At 45.6% G+C, this 14,134-nt stretch overlaps 1 protein-coding gene across 1 annotated transcript in view; it reads right to left on the bottom strand.

The window, feature by feature from the left end:
- Positions 1–6,576: 6,576 nt before the first annotated feature.
- The window catches only part of MCF2L2 (MCF.2 cell line derived transforming sequence-like 2), a 774,003-nt gene continuing 766,445 nt past the window's right edge, over positions 6,577–14,134 (bottom strand). Inside the window, 1 exon segment of the mRNA XM_029615373.1 lies at positions 6,577–9,107. Within this exon segment, the coding sequence (XP_029471233.1) occupies positions 9,001–9,107 (107 nt within the window). The 3' untranslated portion in view covers positions 6,577–9,000.

Here is a 14,134-nt window from a genome sequence, read left to right as displayed (position 1 = left end):
CTGAATTGTGCGCCCAGGACACTGCCCTGTTCGCGCGTCGGGAGAGCGGGCGCTCGCCAGCTCTCCCGGGCTTCTTTCTGTATCGCCCCGACAGTATCTACATGAAACCTGACAATTGTTGCCACCCAGACTTTCCCAGAATTTTTGCCTTTGCCATATATCTGAAGGGCCAAGTGTGGTTTTGAAAGGTCATTCATGTACTGCAACCTATTTTTGTATTGTTCTAATAGGAGGTATCACAGCCTACTAAGTTAATTGTTTTCAGGACCATATACTTACTAGAACTCTGCCGAACATCCATAGCAGTTCAAATCACCATCTTTCACCAAGACGGCAATTTGAACTGCTATGGATGTTTGGTATTCTTTGCCCTTTTCTGTGCTTGATGACAATATTATAATGTATGAGGCAGACGTTCTGGTTTCCAGTTTATTTTGAATGATGTGGGGGATAATGTCTTTTGTGAATGGAAACAGGAGATAATGTGAAATCCTCTTGTTTTTGGGATTTTCCTCCTTTCTGATGTGAAGATATAAAAGCCAGTGATGGACATGAAGAACATCAGGATTGCACTATGAAGAAGCCTCTGTAGTTGTCTTTGTAAATTGGAATTGTATTCGCCTTGTTTGATGTTTTTGATATACATAAAAATTGCTTCACTAGGCTGTATCATCTAAATTGGCATTTCTCCCATGAGGAAGCTATATTACGCGAAGCATGTTGGGAGGTATTTTGTATTTTTAACTGAATGAATATGTTTGTGTGTTTAGATGTGATTTTATGAGATTGTTGGTGGATATGCTTTTGAGGTGGAAATATTGTTTCTGGATTTATTATGTATTAATAACTTTTTGAGTGATTTATTTTATGTATATTATTATTTTGTTCTCAACACGAGAACTTGCCAAGTTGACATGCCCCCTGGGGGGTGTATAGAACTAAAACACTTTAATACAAATTTTTCTGCAATTTGGAACTTTTGTAGGGATGCATGGCATCAACTGCTCTCATCCTCACCTTTTCATTATGCTGGAGAGTAGCAGTGGCAGCATGGGACAGAGATCAACTCAGGAGAGGTGGGGCTTAACAACTATTTACACTTTGGTGGACATCACTGGAATTCTTGGGTTTTGTTTTCACTGCTGTGCAAATGATCTGCAAATCTATTGTCCATTGGTTTACAACCGAGAAAATCCCTGCAAGACTATTAATAACTGTTTAGCAATTGTGCCTAACTGAATGAAAGCCAGTCAGGCCCAGATTTAGGCATAGGCAACATAGATAACAGTCTAGGGGCCAAATTTTGAAGGCATCAAATACCCATGCTTAAAGCTCCTGCTTCCTTTAGGGCTATGTGCAGGCATAGTTTCAAAAGGGTACTGCTGTGGCACTTTGCAAAATCTTAAATCTGGCCCTGAGGCCAATAATCTCAATCCTTCCAAGATGGAGATTCTGTGAATTGGGAAATCTGGGAATTTGCAAGTTAGTGGTGGTGGTGGTGGTGGGAGTGGACGAGAGAGGGTTGCCTTCAATTTGTCTCATGTGAGGAGTTTGGGAATAGACCTTGATTAAAATGAAGATTCATATTTCCTCTATTATCAAAAAGGCATGATTCAAGCTCTGCATGATTTGTCTTCCTATATTGAATGTGACAAGTGACCAGCTTAGAACTGTACTGCAAGCTATTATTATGTCTCAGATTGACTATTGTAATTCGTTAGTAGGCCTTCCTCAAAGAAGTTGCCCTGTTCAGCTCTGCAGATGATTCAGAACATTGCCGCAAAAATGATTTCTGGTTGTTCAGTTTGGGATGTTGGGAGGTCCTGTGACCTTTAGACCCTGATTTAAAATGCCTGAAATTTAAGGTGCTACCTGGGTCTGGGCTTGGATATAGATCTGGATTTAAGCATAGTCAACTGCCTAGGGTACCAAATTTGGAAAGAGCTAAATATCCAGGCCAAAGAGTACCCTGCTTCTGCATGCCTTAGGGCAATGTGCCAAAATAGCTTCAAAAGGGGCACTGCTGTAGCATTCTGCCAGTGGGCATCAAAATCTTAAATGCAGCCTGGTTTGGATGTTGAATCAACAGGCTCTGTAAATATATGCCAAATTGTCCCATGAGGTCTGCTAGTGATTTTTATCTGCTCCTTCAGTTAAGAAATGTAGGCTTGTTAAAATGCGACACTAACTGACATTCAGCCCAGGATGTTGACTGCGACTGAGTCGATTGAGCCCTCAGACCCTGAGGCACCAACCTGCCCTGACAAATGTACATTGAAGCTATGGCCTCCTTCAACCACCGCGCTATTTTAGCTTTAGAGGCCTTATGCCAATGCTTCGCTTCACTTGAGAGAATGAAAAGATAATTGGAAACTCTAAAGCCATTAGTAACTTTCAGATAGCGCAACTGTGCCCGCTTTACATCCAGACACTTTTACCCCTTAACCAAAGGAACCTTCGTATCAAGATTTGCAAAGGCTGGTATTTCCAAGGACTGATTCCAGTGAAAAGATGAAACAACCTTTGGAAGAAAGGAAGGCACCGTACGCAAAGAATCACCTGAGTCCAAAATCTTTAGGAAAGGTTCTCTACATGAGAAGGCTTGTAGCTCCGAAATTCTACTAGCCCAACAAATTTCTACCAGAAAAACAACCTTTAAAGTAATATCCTTCAAAGTCGCCCAGCGCATCGGTTCAAACAGCACCCTACAAGTCACTTTAAGAACCAGGTTCAGACTCCACGGGGGACACACGTTCTGCACTGGGGAACGCAAATACTTCACTCCTCACAGAAAAATGCACCACATCCGGATGTGTAGCCAAAGGCATACTGGGCATCTTGTCTCTAAAGCACCCCAAAGTGCACAAAAGACAAAATGTGGACCACTGAAGCTTGAGACAGATTCACACTGTGCTCCTTGCACCAAGCCTCAAAAATCTTCCACACCGGCACATATGCCAAGGAGGTGGACTTCTTTCTTGCTTGCAACAAAGTGGTACTAACATCCTATGGATAACACATTTCTCTCAGGAGTCCCCTCTCAAAAACCAAGCCGCGAGAGAGAAGCTATCGACCTGATCCAAAAATATGGGACCTTAGCGTACAGCAGTGTATATCCTTAAGCACCACCGATTCCACCACAGGAATCGTAGTCTTCTTTGTTACCGCCAAAACCGAAGCATCCACCTTCGGCATTCACAGCAAATCCAAGATGTCTTCCGGCACGGGATACAACTTCTCTATGGCTCTACCAACCTTTAAATCTATGTCTGGAGCTTCCCACTCCCACAAAACCAACATTTTCACATATTTACGGAAGGGGAATGCCTTCGCTGGCCTCCCCAAATTCTCCATAACCAGATCCTTAATCCCCAGATTAAGGACACATGGATCCTTAATCCCCAGATCCTTCAGGACACATGGAATAAAGGGCCATAATTCTTCCTGGCGGAAAAGATGGTCCACTTTCAGATTATCTCCTTCCATCGAGGGTGTTTGATCCTGTGCATCCTCAGGGTCCGGACAATCCTGAGGAGGATCCACCCCTGATGGATAATCAACCAGAGGATATACATCATACGAGCCCCCGAGGGATCGTCTGCATTCCCCGAATGCAAATGCTGAAGGAATTCTGGCTGCACCACCAGCTCGAGGTGATCTAGGCCTCTTAGCCAAAAATGGCTCATGCAGGTCTGCTGGCTTGTGAAGGCAACGTCCTGCTGCCTGTTTAGCCAAAGAAGCCTTGTGTAGCAGAGCACAAACTCCAGGGAAAAACCCCTGGAACTTCTGGATCCTGCTCTAGGAGGTCTTCCACCTCTCCCAACAGAGTTTCCCTGGACCCCTGGGGTTCTGAGGGTCTTTGAAGTGCCAGTGATAACGGTGGGGGGCAGGGCTGAGTCCTTAGAGGCTTTCTCAGCCGCAATAGCAAAGGACAAAATGGCCACTATTCCCGTCGAAATCGGGAAGGCAGTGTCTGGCTGCTCGACTCCCCCTGTGCTTCCTGCAGAAGCTTGCCACCTATCCAGGCCTTTAACTGCACTCCCCGAGCTGCCTATCACCCAGAGAGGCAGCGGGAGCAAGAGCCAGTAAGGGAAAGACGTGTGCATGTCTCGCCCCATGGCGTGCTCTACCCACCGCATAGCATGGCTGTCACTGCCTCCCCAGCCCTTCTGCAAAGCACCACAAGAATCGGCTCCTAATGCACGACCTCACTGAAGCAGCATGCAGCTACACCCGGCTGAATCACCCAACTGGCAGAACAACCAGTCAAAATGCCTTTTAAAACTTTTTTTTTTTAATTAAAATAATTTTACATAACAAAAACTTCCCTTTGGTGGCTGCAGGTTACGGCTAACTCCGGATGTCCATCTGTAGGAGGGAGGAGAGGGAACTGGTCCCTCCAGATATCTCCCCCCTCAGCAGGTGAAGGATCTGGACAGACACAAGGGTTTCCAATCCCTCTGCTTGTCCACTCCTCTACTTGAAAGGATGGCTTCTCCAGGATCTACCAACTTTCAGGGAGGGTTGCCAGTCACCGAATCCTAAATCTTTTTTTTATTTTAATTTTTTTTCTCAGACTGCAGGTTTTGCACCACCTTTCATCTGCTGGAGACAAATACTGATGGATTGCAGGTGGCACACCAGGTTATGTGACAGGGTCAGTGAAACGTTCTCTGTCTCCATCTGCTGAAGGGAGGCAAAACCCAGGAGTCTGGACTGATCTGAGTACGTACAGGGAAAGAGACTTTTTCATGGCACACCTGATCAAGTCTGTTGGCACAATACTGGGGCAGATTTTTGCGCGTAACCCCCGAAAAGCTGCCCCTGCCTGCCCCTGCGTGCGCTGAGCCTATCTTGTATAGGCTCAGGGGCGCGCGCAAGCCCCGGGACGCGCGTATGTCCCGGTGCTTGCAAAAAGGGGCGGGGCATGGGCGGTCCGGGGGGCATGGCGTGGCCTGGGATCGCGGGCTGGCCGTTGGCAGGTGTAACTTCTTCAACAGAGGTAAGGGGGGGGGTTCTAGGTAGGGCTGGGGGGCGGGTTAGGTAGGGGAAGGTGCGGGGGAGGCGGAAGGAAAGTTCCCTCCGAGGCCGCTCCAATTTTGGAGTGACCTCGGAGGGAACGGAGGCAGGCTGCGCGGCTCAGCGCGTGCAAGTTGCACAATTGTGCACCCCCTTGTGCACGCCGACCCTGGATTTATAAAATCGGGCGTAGATTTGTTTGCGCCGGGTTGTGCGAACAAATCTGCGCCCGCGCCCAGGTTTTAAAATCTGCCCCATTGTGTCATGGCAGTGGCACACTGGTTGAGAGGAGCTCTGAAAGTTAGAAAGAGTCTATATAAAGTTGAGCAGGAGTTATGGATGGGCCATATGGGTCTTTACTTGCCTTCATGTTCTATGTTTCTTTTGTAAATTCTTTTGTAAATGTAAACATGTTCTATGTTTCTTTTGTAAATCGTAAATGGTTTGCACTTTTGTTTAAGGAAGGCAGTCTATAAGTCTAAAATAATGTAGCAAACTAAATTCAGTTCAAAACAACAGGGTTTTGCAACTAAAGGGTTTAATATCTGTTCATAAAATCCTAGAAGTGTCTCAACAACATACTGAGTGGGAGTTCTCATAGCTGCAAAAAAGGTAAACAATGGATTTGGATTAAAAAAAAATAAAAAATCACACACTATACCTTGTGTTATTTATAATTTTTAAGTTCAAACAGATCCAAACAATTAGCAATGACATATTTACACCAAGTCAAGTTCACCGTACATTTTCTTTGTAAACCGTACATCCTGTCTTAACAAAAACAGCAGATCTGTGAAAATTCTTCTATCCTTTGAATTATCTAATGACCTCTCAGTCACAACATACAAATCCATTATAAATATACACCATCAAACGAGGCTACTGCATTACACAAGCTCTGCTGTCGTCATTTTCAGCTTCACCTGCTGCACAAAATCAATTATTTGGCTGCTTTAATCCTAAAACATAATCCAAGTAAGCAAACCTGTAAGTACTTTTGTGCTCACATACCTTTACACATACTTCAAAGACAACCTACCTATGAAGCTTCTCTTTGACAACTGCTTAAAGGTGTGAGAGTACAGAAGTGCCTGTGAGGCTTTGCACCTGCTCTTTATGGGCCGGATTTTAAAAGATTTACGCGCGTAGAGTGCCTTACGCGCGCCGGGCCTATTTTATAAAGGCCCGGCCACGTGCATAAAGTCCCGGGGTTGCAAAAAGGGGCAGTCCGGGGGCGGGTCGTGGGCGGGGCGGTCCGGGGGCAGGGGTGGGACCAGAGGCCTCTGACACAGCGGCCATTTGCTGCTGTGTTGGAGGATTGCGTGCCGGCAGGCTGCCAGCATGCGCAACCTGCGCCTGCCTCCAGGCAGGCACAAAAGGTTTGATAAAAATTTTGGGGGGGTTAGAGTAGGGATGGGGAGGAAAGGTTAGGGGAAGGGGTGGGAAGATTAGGGTGGGGAGAGGGAATGGGGGAAGCCTGCGGGCGTCGGCGTGCGCAAGGTGCATTAGTGTGCACCCCCTTGTGCGTGCCGACCCCCGATTTTATAACTTGGGCGTGCCTGCACACGCAAGTTATAAAATTGGGCGTACATGTGTGCGTGCTGGGTGGCGCATGCACATGTACGCCCGCGCAGGTTTGAAAATTCACCCCTATGCGGTTTGAGTTCCAGGTGAAGAGCAACACAGGCAGAACTGAAAATTCAATCATATGCATCTACTCCTTCCCTCCTACAAACTTTGCTCCAGAAACGCTTATTTTAACAACAGCTAAAATACAGCCGCAGTCTGACTTACATAGCTTTATTTAGCCTCTCTGCTCTGGGCAGCTTTCAAACCTGGGGGTCTTGGCACCCAGCTCCCTGGTCAAGTGCCTGGATCCCGCTGAAAACACTGTACTTTTACATTGCTCTGGGCAGCATTTTAAGTGTATTCCTCATCCCTAGGGCACACTCCCCCCCCCCCCTCTTACCCTGTGAAAGCAAAGAGAAAAAGGGACTCACGTGGATTTTTAAAGCTCTCCTTTAATCGTAACAAAATATATTTTATTTGATTTTCTTCAAGCCTCTGGCAATGGATTTGTTTATAGCCTATTGCCAGGTGGCAGAGCAGGTGGCATCGGTGCCCGAGCAGAAACCAGCTCCACAATGCCAGCAGCCGGGAACTCCAGTAAGGCCGAGAAAACAAAAAGTCAAAACACTTTTTGTTTCATGTAAGGAGCATAGCAGTGTTCCTAGGAAGGGTTTTCTTTTCTTTTTCTGGTGAAACAGATTAAAGCCTCAAATTCTAAGGGCAGTCCAAGCACTATTCTTGTGCCCTTAACTCCCCTATGTGTGGTCAGCTAAAAAGTCTGAATTGTGCTCTATATAGTTTGGGAGGGGCGTGGGGGGTAGAGGAGAAGAGAAAAATGTACTAAATCCAAGCTCTGCTCCTTAAGCAGTGGTCCGAAAAGGACACTAATAAGCATTTCTTTCTAACAATCTGAGTATATCAATATCTGTTACCCTTGGCCAGACTATTTTGCTCTAGAGTAGTAGTTCCCAAATCTGTACTGGTCATCCTCCCTAGCCAGTCGGGTTTTCAGGTCATCCACAATGAATATGCATGGGTTAAATCTGCATGCCATGCAGGCAGTGCATGCAGATTATACAATGCATATTCATTGTGGATATCCTGAAAATCCAACTGGCTGAGGCCCCCACAGGACAGGTTTGGGAAACCACTCCTGCAGAGCAATGCCATTACTAGCTGACCTAACCTACTGTGGCAGCTGATTTCTATGGTCTTTACAAAAAACAAATGCCTGGGAAGAGTTTCTCTTATTTAGTATATGACACAGAGCCAGTTCATCTGCAAAGTGTTCAAGGCGTCTGGGGTACAGATTGTATTCCCTGGCATGGCACAGGTAAGATGACAATGTACAGCGTGTGATCACCTCAAAGATACTTTACAATGATGTCAAACAGAATTTTCAGCACTCACTACGCAACGACATGATCTACCAAACAAGAGTGTGGTCATAGCAACCTTCTTCTACTGCAAACAAACTCCAATTCCTTTTTCTGAAAAAATCCCTGCAGTTGATAAGATTAAAAAGCTAGAGTACAGCTGGCCCTGAAACTCAGCAGCAGCTATGGTACGTTCACGGCCGCTGCTCAAAGGCCAGCAAACATGGAGTGGGAGGGGGTGGGGGCTATTTTGGGCTTCTTCCCTCCACCACCCTTTTCTTTTTAACAAGAAGTAGAAGCGTTTTGAACATCACGATTCTGATTGTGATTCGGGAGAGATGGGAAAGAGGCACAGGAACAGATCTGAAAATGCATGGTGATACAGTGTCCCACTGAAAACAAGCATTCATGCCTGGCCACTTCAGATTAATCCCTTTTACTATCTGGCAACTACAACCTCCAAACTCAGTGCAGAAGTCAGACTTTGCTCAAGAGCCCGGGACGGGGGTCAGCAGAGATACCGCAGGTTAGGACCAGCGCCGAGCTGGGTGGGGAGACAAACGCAGCACCTGCACGCGCAGTGTCCAAGTCCAGCATGTGCAGTCACTCTCATATCTCAAGAGTACTGCATTCGCTTGCAATAAACAAAAAAATAAATAAAATAAACCAGGCAAATAAATAAAACTGTGCTAGAATATTCAAACACTGGATGATAAATCTTAATTCTGAAATATTTATAGAGCCAAGAGAAAAGCTGGAAAAAGGGAAGTGCATAGTTTAAATATCACTCTGCTGTAGACCTAATTTAGGCCACCATATAAAAAGCAGCCGGGCAGATGATGCACAAAAGCATTTTTCAGTACTTTCAGCACTTCTTCGGTTTTCTCTTGGAGACCAGATCCAGCAATTATTCCCAGCAGGGTAGTTCCTTCGGCGTGAATGACCTTTGGAGCTTTGAGCTTTGCAGGGATATGTGCACCCTGCTTGGAGGCTGCCAGCATGAATCGATGCCTTGAGACTAGAGGATGCCCCACACTCAGCTGCCAGTTCTTTCTTTTGCCGCGAGGCTCCTTGCCAGCTCGTTTTCCTTCTCTTTCGTCTCTGCATTGGCCAACGTGCTGCGGCACACACTGCTGTATACTTCTGAAAAAGGAACACACACACACACACTAGTCACATCAGCAACTGTACGCCGGCGAGCAGGTCGTCTGTTTCTGATCTAATACCTTTCATCGACTGGGTAACAAAACCACAAGCAGCACCGCTCTACTTCCAGAAGACTCCTACAGTGTAACTGAGGCCAGACAGCATTTTAGACATTCAGGGGGTAATTTTGCAACAGACTGCACATATTTGAAATCACATGCATGCATAAATTACACCAGTTTTAAAAGGGAACATACATGCATGCTTTCCCTTTGAAAATTACCCTGCCAGAACTAGCCGAATATGTGCTACTTTGTGCACGCAGATTTTTTTTCTGGAAAATTAACGCTCATATTTTCGAAAATGCAAAACGTTTGTGTTATAAAATGCAAATTCCTGCCCAACTCTGCCCCTAGGGATGCCTCTGACAGCAGCAAAACATGCATATATGTGTCAGGCAATTATAATTATAACAGGGTAAAACACATCTCTGCACGCAGAAATACCTTTCAAAATGACCCATTCACTGACTTAACCACAGCGGAGTAAAGCAAACTGATACTTGGACACTTTGGAGACATCAGCAGACAGATCAGTGGTGAGACAGTGATTTGGCTGGGTTATGCGTTTACCCATGTGTACTAGCAATGCGTCCTCCTGAACACCATCTTGGACACCAGCATTTCAACACTAAAGCACCCACTGAGATAATACAGAAATCAATTTATGTCACAGATAAATTCCAAATTTGAAACCATAGAAGCCTTTTTTTTCATCAAAATGTAGTAAATGTTGTAAGGCTGTGTGCTGTCAGTGCTCGGTGGCTTTACCAGATGTGCCAATGAAGGTTACCAACTGGCATCTGCTGTGAATCCTGTAAGTCTGAAACATGAGCAATGAAATGGAGAACAAAATGTTCTAGGCCCCTTTCATGCACAGTGCTTCAGCATTACAACATGTAGTGAGAAATGCAGCAGTCTCTTAAAAGGAAAGGTCCCATAATCTCCAGATTTTTGCCAAGTAAAAATCGTTAGGGTTTACCTGTTGGGATTTCTATTGGAGATTTGCTGTCTCTTTCCCTTGCAATTTAAGTTTAAAATGCTTGCTTTTGGGAAGCAATGTGTTTGGTGATCAGCGGCACTCCGACAAATCTTTCCTTTTGAGATGCCACTAATCACCAGTTAAAAAGGGATTTTTCTAAATTCTGAGCCAAACTGAATTTCATATGTGAATTCAAATGTTACACAGGCACCTAGAGCATGCAGAGATGTAAATTAAGATAGCACTACCTGAAAAATTTCCAGAGGGGTGACCTTTTTATGGAAAAACATTTTATTAGTTTCAGATAAACATATACAACCAGTACAGTGAGGAAAGGGTTTCTGCAGACCTCACTGTGAACATGAACAAGTAAAATGAAATGACAGTCCCTTAAATATCCAAACCCCCCCCCCCCACCCGTCCCCAACCATTACTCCGAGACAACAAATGTTTCAACAGTCATGGAAAAAAGGCTGAAATCTGCAGTACATAGAGCCCATCCAGAGAAGTCTATAAAGAGTGGGTTATTTCAAGTAGCGTTGAGAATTAAACTGCGAGCTCTGTGAGGCAGAGACTGCAAATAGGCTTCCCAAATCTTCAGAAATTTCCTCTTGTAAGTGGGGGAAAGATGAAGTGAGAGAAATTCCATATGCATCAGACGGTGAAAGTGATTTCGCCATTGCCAGAAGGACGGAGAAGTCGACTCTCCACTGCAGTAGGATCTGTTGTTTCCCCACATAACACGCTTTTTGGAAAAGAATACGTATAAAAACAGTACGTATCGTCCGTAAGGGGAGATAATAAAATAACAGAGCACGTGGAGAGAGTGAAACAGATACCTGCAGCAAGCCATTTAAATAGCGTAAGACTTGTGCCCAAAATTTCTTGATATATTTACAATCCCAAAACAAATGAATCAAAGGTCCGACGTGAAGGTTACACTTCTCACATAAGGACGAAGGTATTAACTGAGAGCGGCAGGCCGTCAAAGTGGAAACATAGGCTCTCCACAAGAAGTTAAACTGCATTTCCCTATAATATTGGTTAGAAGTCACCACTGCAATGGAGTGAAATCCAGCTTTAATCATATTGTCAGCCAATTGTAAATGCCGTTCAATTTTCCAGCGGTCACGCAATAACCGCCACAACCCCTGACCATCAGACACCTCAAAACGTTTGTAGTAATGAGAGAGGGAGGGGGACAAATTGTGACCCAAAGATAGAAACCTTTCCAACTTATAAAAAATTTCAGCCTGCACACTCTCAGTTGGCAAGGAGATAACATGTTGCAATTGCAGATATGAAAACACATGGCCTGAAGATAGCCCATAGAGGTCTCGCAGTTCTACCTAAGGTATCATCTTGCCCTGAGTATCCAATATGTGACCCAATTGTGTCACCCATTTGAAGCCCAGTGTTTAAACCCTGCTGTTTGGGACCCAGGGGTGAACTCCGGGTTCCCCCCTATGGGGAGCAAATATGCACAGAGCCAGGGAATACCCAGGTATCTAGTGAGATAAGACCAGGCATGGCGTACGGGGGCCACCAAAAGGCCTAGAACCCTAGAAATCGGTAATCGTCGAGAGTCTACTTGCAAGATAAAGTGTAAGTCATATGGTGCGATAAGAGTCCTCTAATATCCAGTTAGAGTTCTCTAATATCCAATCCCGCACTAGGCGTAGATTACTCGCCACATTATTGATCCCTAGATCTGGGACCCCCAGACCTCCCCTCCCCCAGGCAAATTTAAGGTATGAAAGGGGGATACGTGCTTTCTTCCCCCTCCATAAGAACCGGCGGAGGGAGCGCTCCAGCAATCAGAGATACCTACGTCGAAGGACCAAAGGTATGTTTTGGAATAGATTCAGCCACTTAGGCAATATGGCCATTTTAAACAAGTGGACTCGCCCACCCAACGACAAAGGCAGTGTCATCCAGAGGTTCAATTTATCCTGTGTATGGGAGAGGAGACCAGGAACATTAAATTGATATAGCTGGGAAATTTGGGACGGGATAATAACACCTAAATATTTAATACTATCCACAGAAACGGGCCGTCCCAACCCTCTCGAAGCATATTAGGGAACGCCAAGGCCTCCGACTTACCCATATTCAGCCGCAGCCCCGAAAAACTACCAAAAGTCTCGAAAAGCGTAAGAAGCCGGGATAACAATTTGGCAGGATCTGTAAGGAACATCAAAATGTCGTCCGCAAATGCGGCGTATTTAAAAGTTTCATTATGAAACCGCACTCCCTTCACCCCCCGATGGCCCTGGATGGCAAGGAGAGGCTCTAATCGCAGCAAAAACAATAAGGGAGAAAGCGGACAGCCTTGTCTAGTACCCCTCCCTACTTTAAATTCATCCGACAGAGTCCCATTGACCACTATTTTAGCTACCGTGTTGGTACAGAATAGTTTGATGGCAGCATGAAAATAACCCTCAAAACCCATCAGGGCCAGGATAGTGGACATGTATTCCCAATCCACCCTATCAAAGGCCTTTTCGGCGTCAAAGCTGATGGCCAAGTAAGGTGTTCCCGTCCGTTGACATAAAGTCATCGCCACCAAGACTTTCCGAATATTAGTGAGAGCATACTGGCGACGGACAAAGCCCACCTGCCCAGGTTGTATCAAAGTAGGAAGGATAGGGGCCAGATGGTCTGCTAATATTTTTGCCAACAGCTTTTGGTCTTGATTCAATAAGGAAATGGGTCTGTAGGACGCAGCTTCTAGTGGGTCCTTCCCCGGTTTAGGAATGAGAGTGACGTGGGCCAGATTGGTATGTGGGGGATAAGAGCCCTGTAAGACCAGAGAGTTGAACGTCTTGGTTAGTGAGGGGGTAATAGAGTCCATAAGGGCTTGATAGAATTCAGCAGGATACCTATCGGGCCGGGGGCTTTATAAGGTTTGGCCATCCGAATAATTTGTTGCACCTCCCCTTCGGTAATAGGATGGTTGAGTGCCGAGAGCTGATCGGCAGTCAACCAAGGCAAATTAAGTAATTAAGTGTAGATAAGAATTTTGCGGAATTTTCAGAATTCCGTTGTCCAGTCGTGTACAGGTCAGCATAAAAGCTGCGAAAGGTGGTTAGTATGTCAGCCGTATTCGAGGTGACAGGACCCGTTCGGGTCCGCACTGCAGGAACAACTCGGGAGCCCCGGTGGATCCTTATGAGATTAGCCATGAGTTTGCCAGGCTTGTCTCCGTACTGGAACAGCTTATGTTGATAATAAAGCATGCTTTTGGCAGCCCTTTGATGAAGCAAAGTATTAAGAGCCCCCTGTACTGTCCGAAACGCATCCCTATTAACCTGAGAGTTATGACTGGCCAAGGCAGCCCTCGCCCGGTGGAGCTGAGAGCTTAACGTTAAAATTTGTTTATCTCTCATTTTTTTCCATCTAGCCATGTAGGAAATAATGTCCCCCCGGAGCACAGCCTTAGCTGCGTATCAGAACAATTCTGGATCATCCACATGCTCCTTGTTCAGGGTAGCGTAGTCCGTCCACCGAGCTTGCAAATAAGCAGTAAACTGACTATCTTTGGACAGGTAATGGGGAAAACGCCAAGCAGCTCCGCCGGGAGAGGTATGAATACTTGATAAAGTAAGCCCCACGGGCGCATGATCCAATATAATAAGGTCATCAATGTGGGCATCACGGACAGTGGAAAAATGATGACTGCTAAGTAATAGATAGTCCAATTGCGTTTGGGTCTGATGGGCTCGGGAAATATGGGTGTATTCTCGGGCCATAGGGTGAAGGGTACGCCATTTATCAATCACCTGCAAAGAACGTTCCAAAAACAAGATTCCATTATCTAATGGGAGCCGCCCCCCCATGGGTTGATCTCTATCTAGACAAGGGTCGCGAATAGTGTTGAAGTCACCCCCAATTACAATGACCTGATCTGTGTGAGCAGCTAAGAGTCTATATATCCCACGAAAGAATTGCAAGCTAGGATTATTGGGTGCATATATATTGCA

Source organism: Rhinatrema bivittatum, chromosome 9 (genome assembly GCF_901001135.1).
Source record: "Rhinatrema bivittatum chromosome 9, aRhiBiv1.1, whole genome shotgun sequence".
NCBI lineage: Eukaryota > Metazoa > Chordata > Amphibia > Gymnophiona > Rhinatrematidae > Rhinatrema > Rhinatrema bivittatum.
Note: the sequence above shows the minus strand (reverse complement) of the source record. Positions and strands in the feature narration are given on the sequence as shown.